General features: G+C 46.8%; 1 protein-coding gene across 1 annotated transcript in view; it reads right to left on the minus strand.

The window, feature by feature from the left end:
• LOC138266526 (probable cation-transporting ATPase 13A4) overlaps window positions 1-17372 on the minus strand; it is a 182319-nt gene that overhangs the window by 11478 nt on the left and 153469 nt on the right. Inside the window, 4 exon segments of the mRNA XM_069215388.1 lie at window positions 322-509; window positions 8280-8454; window positions 10127-10199; window positions 17270-17366. Coding sequence (XP_069071489.1) covers window positions 322-509; window positions 8280-8454; window positions 10127-10199; window positions 17270-17366 — 533 coding nt within the window.

Genomic DNA, 17372 nt, shown 5'->3' on the forward strand with positions numbered 1-17372 from the left:
AACTGCCATGTAATCTCCACATCTTAGGCTTAGCTTGCATTGGTCAAACTGTAAACTACATTTTCATGCCCATCTGGGGACAGGTCAGGGCCTAGGCTGGCTCTCCTGGCTTTGTAACTTCGATGACTGTACACACAATGCTCAACAAATGACACATTGTGCTACAATTATCCCTGGCCGGCTCGGATGTAAAACACTGACCATTCCAGGTGACTTGTCCAGTAGGGTAAGCTGAGCTGCAGCCCTCCTAGCGTCGTTACCTTCCCACCCTTTAGGATCTCCAGGACTTTGTGCCCACAGACGCGCCCAGCTAGGACTTACATTTGCGGTACAAGGGCAGCCGGAAGGGCTTCCCTTTGGTGAACACAAAGGCGTTGATCACCAGGTGGCTTGACGTTAGAAGATACAGGGTTGCGCTGTCATGGGTTTCTGTGTTGGTCTTCCCGCTGTGCTCACGGTCCCACTTCGTCTGATTGATGTTAGCCATCGTGTTTCCTGGGTAACATGCACTGAAAAAAAGGATCATTTTGCAACAATGGTATATTTGATAAGATATTAATCACTTAAAGAATGAGCTTGCATAGGGTTAGAGTTCTCAACACAGGAAATCTAAAAGCATAACTATACGGAAGGATATTTATACCATGTCAGGCATTTTATAACAGTTACAAAGTATTACAAAGTAGTGATTTAAAATGTACTTTATGTGAGTATAAAACTGTACAGTTTCTTGCTAAACATCTCAATGTACGAAATGTGATCTCAGCTGTCAAACTCTGGAAATTACTGAGAAGAATAATACTGCAGCTTATCAGAGTGATAAAAAACACCTTATTTGTCCAGAGGAATCTAGCTTGATAATAGGAATGTCCCACTGATGTCCCAAGCTGACATTCTAACACAGTTAAAAATGGGTGCACTCTATTCTTAGGGTACCAGATTTGGAGGAACGAGATTTGGGGAAAGCAAGATTAAAATGCTATATGATGCAACCAAATGACTGTGCCTTTTAAAAGTCATGTCGGAGACGAATGCTTCTCCAACCTATTGGTTTCACAATGGCAGCCTTAGAATGTGAAATAGGTAGACAACCAATATTCATCAAGTAAGAAGGATCCCACTGAGATACGGACCCAAGTGGAGTACATGCATGATTGAGCTCTACTCTATGCATGCAGTTAACACGCATCAATCTAAAAACAGCCCAATATTCATAACATTATTAAAAATAAGAATTGGCCCCTAAAACCCACATGAAAAGATGCCATTAAACTGAGTTCATGGGTGATTCAACTGAAACCATCCAAAGAACTGACAACAAAGGCTGGGAAAAAAAGAGAGAGAACCTGCCACTTATTTACTTAGGGCTGCACATGTACTCATGTGGTGCTTTGCATCTATACACTTTTGTAATGTGAGTATATAGATGCAATCCTTTGCATCACTTGCAACAGGTGAGCAACCACGCAAGACCTTGATCAGTCCATCAGGATTGCATGGTCTGACATTTTCCACATACTACAACAATCCAACCTTACTTGAGCACACCTATGTCTGCTCCAGGAAGGTTTTTTTTTTGTAGTGTAGAGAGCAGGTGCTGGGATGTTTGGTGTGAAACTAGCTCAAAGGGTGAATAGGATGAAGACTTGCTTGTATCATGGACATGATGTCACAATGGAAAGAAGCTATCAGACTTTCTGCTACTTGGATCCGCCTATAATGACCTTTAAGCAATAGACTGATGCTTATCTCATGGAGAGGTGAAATCTGGGACATACAAAGAGCCTGATACTTCTGTCTCCCAGCATCACCTGAGCTTCTTTAATGCCACAGCGGCATCTCTGATAGTGGCACGGAGACGGAAGTGGCATCTCCGGGGACCCTACTCTGAGTGACTCTATCGACACTACTGTGAGCCAGAACCACCGGCTAAGAGACATTATTCATATCTCATGGAGCAAGTGGCTAATGTTTGTTGTTTTTTTTTTCAAAGTGCCTGGCTCGGTTTACTCCAATAGCCATTTTTGGCACATATGCAGCAAACACTTGTTTTCGCCTATTGATTGCTAAAGATTTCCTGATGTTATGATGCAATTCTAATGATATATACCCATGTATCTTTGAACTCTATCTGTGCACAAACCACCCGAGAGGCAAGGAGTACTAATATCATGCAATCCTTCATCCACTGGTAACATTTCACAGGATTCAATTTCAGAAATTACATAAATGTGTGTATTCCTTTTCCACCACATAGATGATAATTTCATAAATACTGTGCCCCAGTTGTAATGCACTGCTGCATCTTATTGGTTGACAATACAGAAGTAAGGTGTTTTAAAAAATAAATATATATATTATTGTCCCTGGTTTGTGGCATCAGCTATCTACAGTTGTTCTGCTGCTTTCCAAGTAAATAGCTGGTAACGACCCTTAGCATCGAAAGCCAACACATGTTCATTCTACTACATTATAATAAATCCATTGCACCCCTTCCCTGGAAACAAATAACTTCTAACAAGAGCAATATTACTAGCAGGCTTTTGGATAAAATATTGAGGGCCAGACTTAAGAAAAGTGGAGCTACAATACATGTAGCACCACATTTCTTGCGGCCCGTTGCACCCCTTACCGCCACCATGTGTGCGCCGTATTTACAATATGGCACACCATGGCAGAGGGTAGGGCGCCATAGAATTTAATAGAATTTCTGACGCTATAGATGTAGTGTTCGTAAATTTTGGCGCTAACCCTGAACAGAACATCGAGGCCCATTGAAAACAATGCATGCCCCCTTTTAACGCCTACTCTGAGCAGGCATTAAAAGTGCTGAAAAAAATGAAGCAAAGAAATCTCTTAGATTTCTTTGACCCTTTTTTTGGCCCCCATAATGGAGGAACGCCCCCTTTACTAACATTATGCCTAGGGCATGCATAATGTGGCGCAAAGGGTTACAAAGTGGCGCGATGCATGCATTGCGCTAATTTATACATTTGGTGCAGGGAAAAAGCCACCATAGCTCCACCTTAGCATTAAAAAAATGACGCTAAGGTGGTGCTAAAGTGGTGCCAGGCCCTCTGAAATCTGGGCCTCAGAGTTTATAATTGTTGTAAGAATATTATGATGCAGAAAATATTGCAGGTCAGAGTATAGCATTTTAGGGATGTCTTTTACGTCATAGTTATATAAATATAATTAAAAAAAAGGGGCATACTTCTGAGCCCCCTTGCATCACTCTTGCACCAGATCAGGTAAACCTGGGAATGCGCTAAAAACCTACACCTCCCACGGGGAGGTGTAACATCTTTATTTCTTCTTCTTTCTATGTGCCACACTCGGAAGCACACACAGAAAGAGGAAAAAACAATCCTACCTACAATGCAGACACTTGTACAATGGTGCAAGGGTGCCTGTGCTGGTGCTAGGCTGCCCATTGTGCTCCAGCGCAGGGAGAGAGGATAAAAATGCACCATATTTGCATTAAATGTGGCACATTCGTGCCCTTTCCCAGTGACGCAGCGCAGCAAGGTGAATTGTTGCGCTGCACCGCACCACTTCTTCATAAATATGGCCCCTCGTTTTTAGTAATATAATTTCTTATTAATATTTTTGATATTTTATAATTGTTTTTGTATATATTTAAGAAGGATTGTCAAAAACATTGTATTTTAAATGTATTATTGAATACGTGATTTGTAATATTAGTATTTTTATTTGTATTTTTTTAGTAGCAAGTGCTGGGTTTATAGGGGAAAAGGGTGGGTAGATGTTTTGAAAAATGTATATTTTTATTTCCATATTTTAATTAGTATATTTAAATGTATTTTACATTTAACACTTTTATTTTTATACTGTACAAGTGTTAATATTTTATTTGTATTGCTAGAATTTACAGTATTATTTAGTTGTTCTTATTTGTTAGATTAGGACCTGATTTAAGAAATGGGGCGCTGCACCAGGTGCAGTGCCACTTTTTTGGTGCCCATTAACACCCCCCTAATGCAACCACGTGTGCACCGTTTCTAGGATACGGCGCACCATGTTGGTAGTTAGGGGAACTAGTGTCAACATTTTTGACGCTAGTTCAGAACTTTGCAGGATTAGCGTAAAAAATGTTGATGTCTTTTCAGCAGCAAATTAACGAAATGAAGAGGAAGGACTGCTGAATCCTCTTAATCTCAATGTTTGATGGCAACATGTTTTCCTCTCGTCTCACACTTTAAACATGGAAACCCAAGATGGGCTCAAAGATCAAGGGGTGATTTACAAGAGGGCCTGAGCAGATCTCTGATGCTGCCAATTGCCAAAGGGGCTATGCTTGGGTCTTCTGCAGGACACAAAGGACATATAAAGAGCCATTGATTTTTTAACTTTTCAGGGAGATGATATTTGCAAGAAGTCATGTTAATGTGACATCAACATATTGTTTAGTCACAGCAGCCAGAGAAAGGCTACCTACTTTAAATATACTACTTTAGATATCAGATTGGCAGATGGCTTAGGGAGTTAAATGTTGCAGCTGGCATTAACTGCAGCCGGCATGTCACAAGATCAATTTAAGGCCAGCTCATCTTACTGATGGTAGCAAACTGAGCGCCAATAGGGAAGAGTTTAGAAGGAAAACATAACTGCTCCATCACAGACTCCCATAACAGGTCCCGACCCAACTAGTTGCTTATGATTAACTGACAATGGGATTCAGAAGAAACACCTGCTGGAAACACCTAATATATATGAATTAAAAGAAAGTAGTGGTGATGGACTCCAGATCACCAGGAGTAAAGAGAAAGCACAGGCGTTGGTCTGAAAAGCACTAGGAGTTAAGAGTAAGAACTGGTCATGGACGGCCGACCACTAGGAGAAAATGGAATGGCAAGGTGATGGATTACTAATGACTAGAACTTAAAAGAATGAATGGTCTTGGATTGTTGGCCACTAGGAGTTAAGATAATGTACCTGTCATGAGCTGCTGATCACTCAGTGTAAAACGCATTGGCCAAGTGGTGGATTGCTGACCACTAGAAACTAAGGGAAAGTTCTGGTCATAGATGGCCAAGTGGGTGTTTGCGTTACCAAATTATTCATTTTTAGGTCATAACAATGTTGTTTATGCCAATATGTGACAAGTGTATATCAGAATTCAGATATTGGAACAGGTTATCAGAACAGCTTCAGCAGTCTGGAAAACTGCCTGGTATCAAATACAATGAGATGTACAAAGTGAGACTGTGTATGGATCTTCCCCTTTCACCCGTTTTACTTTTAACAGTTTGTCACTCAGTGGATGGGCTGTCCTTCAGGGGCCTGAAAGTTCAGATTACGTGTTTCTCCCAATTTAGTGGTCATTTAGAGTTTGGTGGACATGGTACTCTGTCAAAAATGGGTCTGCCAGACTCTTGGTCTGCCCACCTCATTTAGAGGTGGGTAGGTCTCACATTTTCCATTGCTGCAGCCCCATTTGGCTTTACTGATGGAAGACATCCTCTGACAGACCAATGGAGGATGCATCAGATGAATGATATTACACCGGCCTCCCTATCTAAGGTGGACAATCTAATGTCTTTCCTTTATCTGTCCTTTACCACCAGGAAAAACCTAGCTGATAATGAAAATCAACTGGAAGGAATGCAATTTTGTAATAAAATTACAAATATACACAATGAAAGCAAATCATTAAAACCACTCCTCTCTAAGAAAGAATGTTGGAGAACTCTCAAACATCCTTTCTGCTACATTTGCTGGAGAATTTACAATATAAAACTCTCTACTACTCTAATTTTGTAAATTACAGACGATAGACTCAATTCACAAAAAAACTTTTTGCTATTCACAAACATTGCTTGTAACATACCTGAAAACATGTGCCAGGTGCAGGCCAGCAAACAAGCTATTGGAAATGTCATCTTGCAGCTCCCACTGGATCCTATCCCCCGATGAGGAAATTCATATTGCCTTTACTTCCCAGGTTGTTTCTGCGTGCTGGACTCTGTTTTTGCTCTTTTGTTTGCTCTGGACACTTTACCACTGCTGACCAGTACTAAAGTGTAAGTGTTCCCTATCTAAATGATATGTGTTGAGTGGTTTATCCATGATTGGCATATTTGATTTACTAGTAAGTCCCTAGTAAAGTGCACTAGAGGTACCCAGGGACTGTAAATTATTAAATGCTACTAGTGGGCCTGCAGCACTGGTTGTGCCACCCACATTAGTAGCTCTGTAATCATGTCTAAGACCTGACACTGCATTGTCTGTGTGTGCAGATTTAAACTGTAAATTCAACTTGGCAAGTGTACTCACTTGCTAGGCCTAAACTTTACATTTTTATCTATGTAAGGCACCCCTAAGGTAGCCCTAGGGAGCCCCATGGGCAGGGTGCAGTGTATGTTAAAGGTGAGACATGTAGTTATGTGCTTTATATGTCCTGGCAGTGAAATACTGCCAAATTCGGTTTTCACTGTTGCAAGGCCTAACTCTCTCATAAGTTAACATGGGGGCTGACTTTAATATTATTAAGGTGCAGATTCCCTTTGGGAGCAGATGGACATGTGGCGTTTGGGGTCTCTGAACTCACATTTTAAAAATCTTTTAGTGAAGTTGGTTTTTAGATTGTGTTTTTGAAAATGCAACTTTTAGAAATTAGGCATTTTCTTGCTTAAACCATTCTGTGACTCTGCCTGTTTGTGGATTCCCTCTCTAGGTCAGTTTGACAGTTGGGCTGTTTGCACCTCTCTCTAAACAGTGACACAAAGAGAGCTGGGGTGTAGCCTGCATATCCTGATGCGCCATCTGTGTTAGGAGGGAGGGGAGGACTGGTCACTCACACCTGAAAGGGCTGTGCCTGCTCTCACACAATGCAGTCTCCAACCCCTGATGTGTGTCTGGTGCCTGGCCTGAGCAAGGCAGGATTTCAAAAACAACAGAGACTTCTCTTTGAAGTAGGCCTACTTCAAAGGCAGAAAGAGGTATAAGAAGAGCCCCCAAAACCCCTCAAAATTAGATTACTTCTGGAACCAGGAGCAACCTCTGCCAAGGCGAAGAGCTGGAGAAACTGGAGGAGTACTGCCCATTTGCCTGTGACTATACTTTGCTGGGTTTGCCTGCAGCAGCTGCTTCTACCCGACAGAGGACAAAGACTGACTTTTGTGTGACTTACCACTGGTGAAGAATCTCCTAGGGCTTGAACTGAGATTGCCGCCTGTTGTTGAAGTCTCAGGGAAAACGACGACTTCTCTCTGCCAGCACTTGGGCTTGCTGCTGAGAGTTCTGCCTCCCAAGTGGTGCCCTAACCTGTTTCTGGGCCCTTAAAAGATGTAGCTGGTGGAACAGGACAGAAATCCATGCAAAGGCCGCCGTGCGTGGAAACATTTGTCGCACCACCGGCCTCGCGGCTGAGAAACAATGCGCCCCCGGCCTCGCAGCTAAAATCTACGCTGCACCTGCAATGCGGCTGGGAGATCGACACAATGCGGCTGGACAAACAATGTGCAACACCCACAGTGGCTGCTGTTAACGACGCAAGCCTCCAAGCAGTGCGGTTTCTTGACACCGTGCAACCGGATTTCAACGCAACATCGCTGGGCTGGGAAAATCAACGCAAAGCCTGCCCAGACCCGAGGTGCCCGTCCAGATTGACACATCACTCTCTTCCAGGAGAGAAGAAATGACGCACACCGACCCGACCGGAGGAGGAATGATGTGTGGTCTTGCTTGCAAGTGAGAAATTGACACATCACTGGCCTTTTCCGTCGCACACCTGCTCGTGAGGCTTTATTTTAACGCTACCCAGGTACTTTTGTGCGCTAACAGCGTTCTCACTGTTTTCTGGGTATTTAAGACTCTTTCTCTTTTTCAAATTTATAACTTGACTTTTGTATGTCAAATTGTTTTCGTTTTTTTATTTTAGATATATATTGCCTATTTTTCTAAACCTGTGTTGTGTCCTTTTGTGGTGGGCTCACTGGGTTACTGTGTGTGTTGGTACAAATACTTTACTCCTTGCTTCTGAAATTAAGCATACCTGCTAGTGCCAAGCTGCCAAGAGGGCGAGGGGGGCTAACTGAGGGTGATTTTCATCCGCCCTGACTAGAGCGAGGGTCCTTGCTTGGACAGGTAGTAACCTGACTGCCAACCAAAGACCCCATTTCTAACATTGCCCATTTGAATGAAACATGCTAACAGTGGTGGGAGAAGCAAAGTCCAGCTTCTTCAAATATCAGGATTACATGATTTATAACTAACTTAGGAACTACAAGCAAAAAACTTTGTAACTAAAACTGTACCTGTAGACATCATCTGAGCTGTACCAGGGCTGCTCCTGCACCATAAGGAAGGCGTACGTGTGGGAAGCTACACCCCAAAGAATGTTGAAAAGCACTGAGAACAACAAGGGTGGAGAGAGGAGCTGTGCTGGGGGTCTGTATGGGGCCAGCTCCGGCTAGGGAGGAGTCGAGCTCACTGAAAAAAAGGAATCCACAAGTTTCAGTTACAAATGATCAAAGAACAGAACATATTTCGTACTTAAAATGATGAAAGGAGTGGAGGTGATCATGCTTTGAGAATCTCACGCTAGTTTACAGGAAGCAGATTTAGTGGTCAAAAATGGGCCCCACCCTGCCTCTTTTACATGCTGCATTGGCAAGATATTCCCTTGATTACCTCACCTCCCCAATGTTTAAGTGAAGTTTTTCACCCCAGACTCAAGGCACAATCAGTATCACTGGGAAGGGGCAGTTACACTGACTCACAAAACCTTTACCTTAACTTTAACTACTTTAGAGGTAAGTTCACGTATGCTTTTTTGCAGCATAGTCCAAGCTTGACATCAGGTTAACTACACACCTTCATCTATTTTAATATCAAGTCATTCCATCTTCGTCTGACTCTTCAGTGGAATTGTTGAGCACAAACACTCTACATACATGCTACTCACCACAAGATCATGACATCTCTGCCATAGAGGGCAGGACACCTAAAAAGGACTAAAGCAGAAACAGCTCACAAAGTGGTCATGGAAAGTAGGTCAACGACCACCATGTCAGTCTGACAGATACTACTACTTAGGACCTACACACTTTGATAGACTTCTCCTGTCTGAACCACCTAGGTGGTTGCACTGAATATGTTTCAGTTATGGTTTGGGGCCATATATATACTCAGAAGACGTATTAAGGCACGCTGCCTACATGCCCACGCAAATACGCAATAGGAGACTCTACTATGTCTCTATTCCAGGATACTGTATTGGGTAAGGTCACCATCTTCTTTATAGACAGTCACTAGATATTGGCATTGTCAATCATTGTTTCTGCAACTGCATTCAACGCGGCAGGTCAGCAAAGGGTTTTTCACACAGGCTCCAGTATAGGCTACAGACGTATTCCATGTTAAATTTGTTCACGGGGTGACTACAAAATTCAAGACTTATGCTGCCTTCATATACTATTAGCCTTGAAAAAAAAAATAGGAGTGGTGAGAAGCACGTGTCGACTGTTGATGTCAAAATACATGATTCTTGGAGATCAGATGCTTCTGCATGTCAATATATAAATTGGATTTAACCTGCTCTCTGCAATTCCATACTTCTTGGAATTTTAAAACATTTTCGTCTTTGCTTAGAGTGAAATGGTATTTTTTAATGAATCAGAAAAGGCCTATTAACTCATATCATTGACTGGATGCTCTACTACCAATAATGCCACAAGCTGTAGCTCAAGCTGTGGTTATGATTTTAGTCACCACCAATACCAGAAATATGGTTAATTTTGTAGAATATAGTACATCCTCCCACTGAAAACCCTAACACCCACAGGACCGCGCTGCTCCCAACACATTCTCCTCACCACCATGCTTTTTAGGTGGTTAAGCACTGAAGAAGGGCCAAGAAATCTCCTGAAAGCCTAAGATTCACCTTTGGACCCACCCTGCATCTGCACCCTCCGGCTCTTTGGTACACCTAATACAGGTACCAGTCATTTGTTTATATTTATGTAGGTCCACCTTTTCATCGTACCCTGCAAGGTGATGACGTTTTGTATTGAGGGTTCAGCTGCAATGTCAGTTCACCACTGACACGCTGACTAATCTTTGGACAATTTTCTTAATCATCTGTTTAGTTTTAGTAACTTACTTGTTAGAAAGATGACAAACATGATTGCAAAGTCATGCACAAGATACTGGTTGTTGCCAAAGAGGTTACGATGCTAAAAAGAAATGAAAAGTAGAAAACATATGCAGTGAAGTTCTGTATTTTCTTAAGTTAGAACATGTTTAAATTATTTACAAACACTTTTTTATCACGGGGTTCTGGTGTAACCCGAAATCTGGCTGGCCTGTGTCTTTGCTATTTACAACCTTTCTTCTTGCATTGATATGTTCTAAAGCCCCACACCAACTATTACCTGCATTTCTGAACAAAACTTGTGAATCACCTCAAATTCCAATAAAATAATTACACATCTCCATCATATCAGAATTCTTCCCCAGTGAGGATTAGATTGTAAAGTTATGGCAGGTTAATGTGGCTGCTATCTGCATCTTGTGCCAACTGAGACACTGGTCATTGGAAACTCCTCTGCTGGCTGGAGAAGACCACCACATGCTCCCTGAAGGTCCTTTCCTCTCTTATGACCCAAGGGTAGGTCGCTCCCCCTGCCGCTGCAGCTCCTCCAAGTTCCCGAGTTCCTGTGTTCCTGAGACCCACCTAACTGTAAGTACCCCCCCTCCTCCCAGCCCCTCGCCCTGCCCCGCGCCACTCACCTTCTCTCCTGCTCCTGCTTCTTTTCCTCCTCTCTGTCTCTTCCTCCTCGCTCCCCCTCTGCAATCTTCTTCTGTGTTCTTCTGTTCTTCTCTTCTGTTCTTCTGTTCTTCCCTTCTGTTCTTCTGTGTTCTTCCGGTCTTCTGTGTTCTTCTTCTCTGTTCTTCTCGGTGCTTCTGTGTTCTTCTTCTCGGTTCTTCTGTATTCTTCTCTGTTCTTCTCTGTTCTTCTCTGTTCTTCTCCTCTTCCGATCTTCTTTGCTTCTGTCTTCTGTTCTTCTGTCTTCTGTTCTTCTGTTCTTCTGTTCTTCTGTCTTCTGTTCTTCTGTTCTTCTGTCTTCTGCTCTCCCGGTCTTCTGTTCTTCTGTCTTCTGTTCTTCTGTCTTCTGTTCTCCTGTCTTCGGCTCTTCTACCTCCTCCGTCTTCTTCCCCCGAGCCTGCCCTCCTGCTCCTTCCTCATCCCCCTCCCTCACTCGCCTCCCCCTCTCTCACCCCTAGCTAACCCGTTCGCTATCTACCTCCCTCACTCCTCCTATCTTCCTATCTCTCTAGCTCCCTATCTCACTATCTAACTCCCCCACTCTCCACCTCCTCCTACCTACCTATCTGTCTATCTATCTATTTCCCTATCTATCGACTTCTCTATCTATTTTCTCTATCTATTTCTCTATCTCTCCCCCCCTCCCGCCACCCCCTCTACTACCTATCTCCCTATCCTCTCACTCTACCTCTCTCCCTCACCCACCTCTACAACCCCCCCTCCCCTATCTTCACAACCCTACTCCTATCTCTCTCCCTAATCTCCAAACCTCCTAACACTCACCCTCCTCCACCCTAAACCCCCTCCCCCAGCTCCTCTCACTCTACCTGTCCCCCCCCCCCTCCCTCGCGCTTTCCCGCCGCGACCTCCTGCACGCCCCCACCCCCCAGCTCCCATTCGCCCCCAGCTGACCCCTCCCCCCCCCCTCCTACCTCTTATGGCGGTCGCTGCGCGACAGTGGTAGCGACCCTTGACCCAAGGGTAGGTCGCTCCCCCTGCCGCTGCAGCTCCTCCAAGTTCCCGAGTTCCTGTGTTCCTGAGACCCACCTAACTGTAAGTACCCCCCTCCTCCCAGCCCCTCGCCCTGCCCCGCGCCACTCACCTTCTCTCCTGCTCCTGCTTCTTTTTCCTCCTCTCTGTCTCTTCCTCCTCGCTCCCCCTCTGCAATCTTCTTCTGTGTTCTTCTGTTCTTCTCTTCTGTTCTTCTGTTCTTCCCTTCTGTTCTTCTGTGTTCTTCCGGTCTTCTGTGTTCTTCTTCTCTGTTCTTCTCAGTGCTTCTGTGTTCTTCTTCTCTGTTCTTCTCTGTTCTTCTCTGTTCTTCTCTGTTCTTCTGTTCTTCTATTCTTCTGTTCTTCTGTCTTCTGGTCTTCTGTCTTCTGCTCTTCCGGTCTTCTGCTCTTCCGGTCTTCTGTTCTTCTGTCTTCTGTTCTTCTGTCTTCTGTTCTCCTGTCTTCGGCTCTTCTACCTCCTCCGTCTTCTTCCCCCGAGCCTGCCCTCCTGCTCCTTCCTCATCCCCCTCCCTCACTCGCCTCCCCCTCTCTCACCCCTAGCTAACCCGTTCGCTATCTACCTCCCTCACTCCTCCTATCTTCCTATCTCTCTAGCTCCCTATCTCACTATCTAACTCCCCCACTCTCCACCTCCTCCTACCTACCTATCTGTCTATCTATCTATTTCCCTATCTATCGACTTCTCTATCTATTTTCTCTATCTATTTCTCTATCTCTCCCCCCCTCCCGCCACCCCCTCTACTACCTATCTCCCTATCCTCTCACTCTACCTCTCTCCCTCACCCACCTCTACAACCCCCCCTCCCCTATCTTCACAACCCTACTCCTATCTCTCTCCCTAATCTCCAAACCTCCTAACACTCACCCTCCTCCACCCTAAACCCCCTCCCCCAGCTCCTCTCACTCTACCTGTCCCCCCCCCTCCCTCGTGCTGTCCCGCCACGACCTCCTGCACGCCCCCGCCCCCCAGCTCCCATTCGCCCCCAGCTGACCCCTCCCCCCCCTCCTACCTCTTATGGCGGCCGCTGCGCGACTGCGCAGCGGGCACGCCGCTGGCGCGCCGGAGGCGCGCCAGAGGCAAGCCCGTCTGCGCCCGTCCGCGCCTGGCCCGCGCCCAGCGCCACGACCCCTGGTCCCCAGCTCCCCCAAGCCCCGCTGATCCGCTACGACCCCACCACCCTCCACGCCCTCAACCCAGGGCGCTCCAAAACCTGCTTCCTAGCTCACCCCAAACGCACCCATGGACCCTTCGCCTGCAACTCCTGCAAACGCATCTTCCACCACGCAACTACCACGACCACAAGCCCACGCGCCATCAACCACCTCAAGTGCATCCTGATCAACGCTCGTTCCGTCCACAAGCACGCCGTTGAACTTTGGGACCTCCTGGACTCCACAGCCCCGGACGTCGCCTTCATCACGGAGACATGGATGAACGCCTCCTCTGCTCCAGACATCGCTACCCGCCATCCCCGAAGGCTACAAGATCTCCAGAAAAGACCGCACCAACCAAGTAGGAGGAGGTGTCGCCATCATCTTCAAAGACTCCATCAGCGTCACCACCTCCACCGAAGACCCCCCCCTCGCCGCTGAACACCTGCATTTTCAGATTCGCACCGACCCAAGGACCACCCTCAGAGGATCCCTCGTCTACCGTCCTCCCGGACCTCGCGCCTCTTTCAGCGACGCCATCGCCGACTTCATCTCCCCGCACGCCCTCGCCTCACCGGACTACATCCTCCTAGGCGACCTCAACTTCCATCTGGAACAAAACAACGACCCCAACACCACCACCCTGCTCGACAACCTCGCCAACCTCGGCCTCAAACAACTGGTGAACACCGCCACCCACATCGCCGGACACACGCTCGACCCTATCTTCTCCGCCAGCAAACACGTCTTCTTCAGCCACACCTCTGCCCTACACTGGACCGACCACAGCTGCGTCCACTTCACATTCCGACGCGAGACCTCCCACCTCCGCACTCAACCCACCCCTCGTCGACAGTGGAACAAGATCTCTGAAGAGCAACTCTTCTCCGCTCTCGCCGCCAACCAACCCACCCTCACCACCGACCCCAACGACGCAGCTCTCAACCTCACAAACTGGATCTCCAACTGCGCTGACAACCTTGCTCCCCTCAAACGCACGCATCGACAGACCAACACCAAAAAACCTCTCTGGTTCTCTGACACCCTCAAAGAATCAAAGAAAACTTGTCGTGCCCTTGAGAAGGCCTGGCGCAAGGACCACACCGCAGACAACATGACCGCCCTCAAGAACGCTACACGCGAACACCACCACCTGATCCGCACTGCCAAAAGGAACTTTTTCACCGACAGACTAGACAAAAACAGCCACAACAGCAGAGAACTCTTCAGCATCGTCAAAGAGTTCTCCAACCCCAGCGCCAGCGCCAACGCCGTCACGCCCTCACAGGATTTGTGCGAATCCCTCGCCACTTTCTTCCATCGCAAGATCAGCGACCTCCACGACAGCTTCGGACACCAGACCCAACCATACACCACTGAACCCGCTTCCCCGGACATCACCCTCAACAACTGGACCCACATCAACACGGAAGAAACCAAATCCATCATGAACTCTATCCACTCCGGCGCCCCTTCGGACCCCTGCCCGCACTTCATCTTTAACAAAGCCGACGACATCATCGCCCCGCACCTCCAGACCGTCATCAACTCTTCTTTTTCTTCTGCTACCTTCCACGAATGCTGGAAGCACGCTGAAGTCAACGCCCTACTAAAGAAACCTACGGCTGACCCAAGCGACCTGAAAAACTTCCGCCCCATCTCTCTTCTACCTTTCCCAGCCAAGGTAATAGAAAAGACCGTCAACAAACAGCTGACCACCTTCCTGGAAGACAACAACCTGCTCGACCCTTCACAAACCGGATTCCGAACCAACCACAGCACGGAAACCGCCCTCATCTCAGTCACAGACGACATCAGAACCCTGATGGACAACGGTGAAACAGTCGCCCTCATTCTCCTCGACCTCTCGGCTGCCTTTGACACCGTCTGTCACCGCACCCTAATCACCCGCCTACGCTCCACCGGGATCCAAGGCCAGGCCCTGGACTGGATCGCCTCCTTCCTCGCTAACCGCTCCCAAAGAGTTTACCTCCCTCCGTTTCGCTCAGAACCCACCAAGATCATCTGCGGCGTACCTCAAGGCTCATCGCTCAGCCCGACACTCTTCAATGTCTACATGAGCCCCCTCGCCGACATCGTACGCAAGCACGACATCATCATCACCTCCTACGCCGACGACACCCAACTTGTACTCTCCCTCACCAAGGACCCCGCCAGCGCCAAGACCAACCTACAAGAGGGTATGAAGGACGTCGCAGATTGGATGAGGCTCAGCCGCCTAAAGCTGAACTCTGAAAAAACGGAAGTCCTCATCCTCGGCAACACCCCGTCCGCCTGGGACGACTCCTGGTGGCCCACGGCCCTCGGCACCGCACCGACCCCCGCAGACCACGCCCGCAACCTCGGCTTCATCTTGGACCCTCTTCTCACCATGACCAAGCAAGTCAACGCCGTGTCCTCCGCCTGCTTCCTCACTCTCCGCATGCTCCGCAAGATCTTCCGCTGGATCCCCGCCGACACCAGAAAAACCGTGACCCACGCCCTTGTCACGAGTCGCCTGGACTACGGCAACACCCTCTACGCCGGGACCACCGCCAAACTCCAAAACCGCCTGCAACGCATCCAAAACGCCTCGGCCCGCCTCATCCTCGACGTACCCCGCAACAGCCACATCTCCGCACACCTGAGACACCTGCATTGGCTCCCAGTCAGCAAAAGGATCACCTTCCGTCTTCTCACCCACGCACACAAAGCCCTCCACAACAAGGGACCGGAATACCTCAACAGACGCCTCAGCTTCTACGTCCCCACCCGCCCCCTCCGCTCCGCTGGCCTCGCACTTGCTGCCGTCCCTCGCACCCGCCGCTCCACGGCGGGTGGGAGATCTTTCTCCTTCCTGGCGGCCAAGACCTGGAACTCCCTCCCCACCAGCCTCAGGACCACCCAGGACCACTCCGCTTTCCGGAGACTCCTAAAGACTTGGCTGTTCGAGCAGCGATAACCCCCCCTTTCCCCCCTAGCGCCTTGAGACCCGCACGGGTGAGTAGCGCGCTTTATAAATGTTAATGATTTGATTTGATTTGATTTGATTATGAACCCAGATTCCTATAGGAATAGTTTTATTCCTTCTGCAAGGTTTATAGGTCATCTCATGACTTTAGAATATTATATTTAAATGGATTTGTTGTGAGACACTGACCTCCTATCTCCATCCCAAGAGATGAGATGAAAATAGAATTGGCTTTTATGTCATAAACCTCCTAGAGATGTTTAATATGCCAAGTCTCCCGCTGCAGGCACTCATACTCAGGCAATACCCTATTCAGTATGCCATGTGGAACTTTTAGGCACAGTTTAGCCACATGGCTATTGTAAATACACTTTCCTTTTTTATGTGCCTAGAAGCAGAGATTGCTGCTACTCTGGAACTCTGTGTCAGAAAATTGAAACAGCTACCTAGTCTCCTCAGTAGAAAAGAGTTGCAAGCAACCAAAGTGTGTGACCATCATTGCTTTTTGTAGTCTGAGTGATAATCTCATAGTGTTAATTGTGCTGCTGGTCAAAACAGTCCATGGAAACCAATCATTTGTATATTTTGATGATAACAATAACTAATATGTTATCTCTAGTGATGTCTCACTCTGGCATGTGAGTTCATCCAACATTCAAGCAATGTCTTGATAGAGAGCTCACAGTGACTTGGTGCAGAGTCTGGAGTGCCTACTCATGGAATGTACCTAACACAATGGAGTAAAACCTGTGACATGACTCTGGTACACGTATCCTGCAGCTATTCTCTAGTTTAAAGAGGGAACAGCAAATATTTATACAGACATATAGCATGTTTCTACCCACTTCCTTTTGTAAACAGATCCTGGCACTAAATGGACCTCAATGCTCCTGTTCATTCTTAAAAAGAGGTGAGGAGCCATGCAGTGGGGACATCCTTACAAGATGGAATCCATACCACAGTTTATTCTTGACAAAAACGGGACTAGCTCTGCACTGGGAACAACAACACAATTAGATGTTCATTCATCACATGGCATCATGTTTCAATGCCTGTTCATGGTTAATGGAAAGCAGATGGCCATGCAGATTGAAGAATATGATGTGCATTCACAAGAAGCAAGGGACCATGCAGTCTGTGCATCAATACAACATGGCATCCATTCACCTATTCATTGTTAGCGAGTAACAAGCATCCATGCAGTGTGAGCAACAATACAAGATGATGTACCTTCATCGATTCACTCTTCACATGAAGAGAGTGCCCATGCTGTGGGGGCCACAGTACAACATGACATCCATGAACAAGTTCAATGCTCACTGGAAGGGAATGGTTGATCCTTACCCAGTACAAAAGGAGTGCGTCAATGTATTCAATGATTTGGAAGAGGGACATGTATTTAAACATACAAAATGATGTCACAAGCGCTGCTCTTCCTTCCCTGTTC

Source organism: Pleurodeles waltl, chromosome 11 (genome assembly GCF_031143425.1).
Source record: "Pleurodeles waltl isolate 20211129_DDA chromosome 11, aPleWal1.hap1.20221129, whole genome shotgun sequence".
Taxonomy (NCBI): domain Eukaryota; kingdom Metazoa; phylum Chordata; class Amphibia; order Caudata; family Salamandridae; genus Pleurodeles; species Pleurodeles waltl.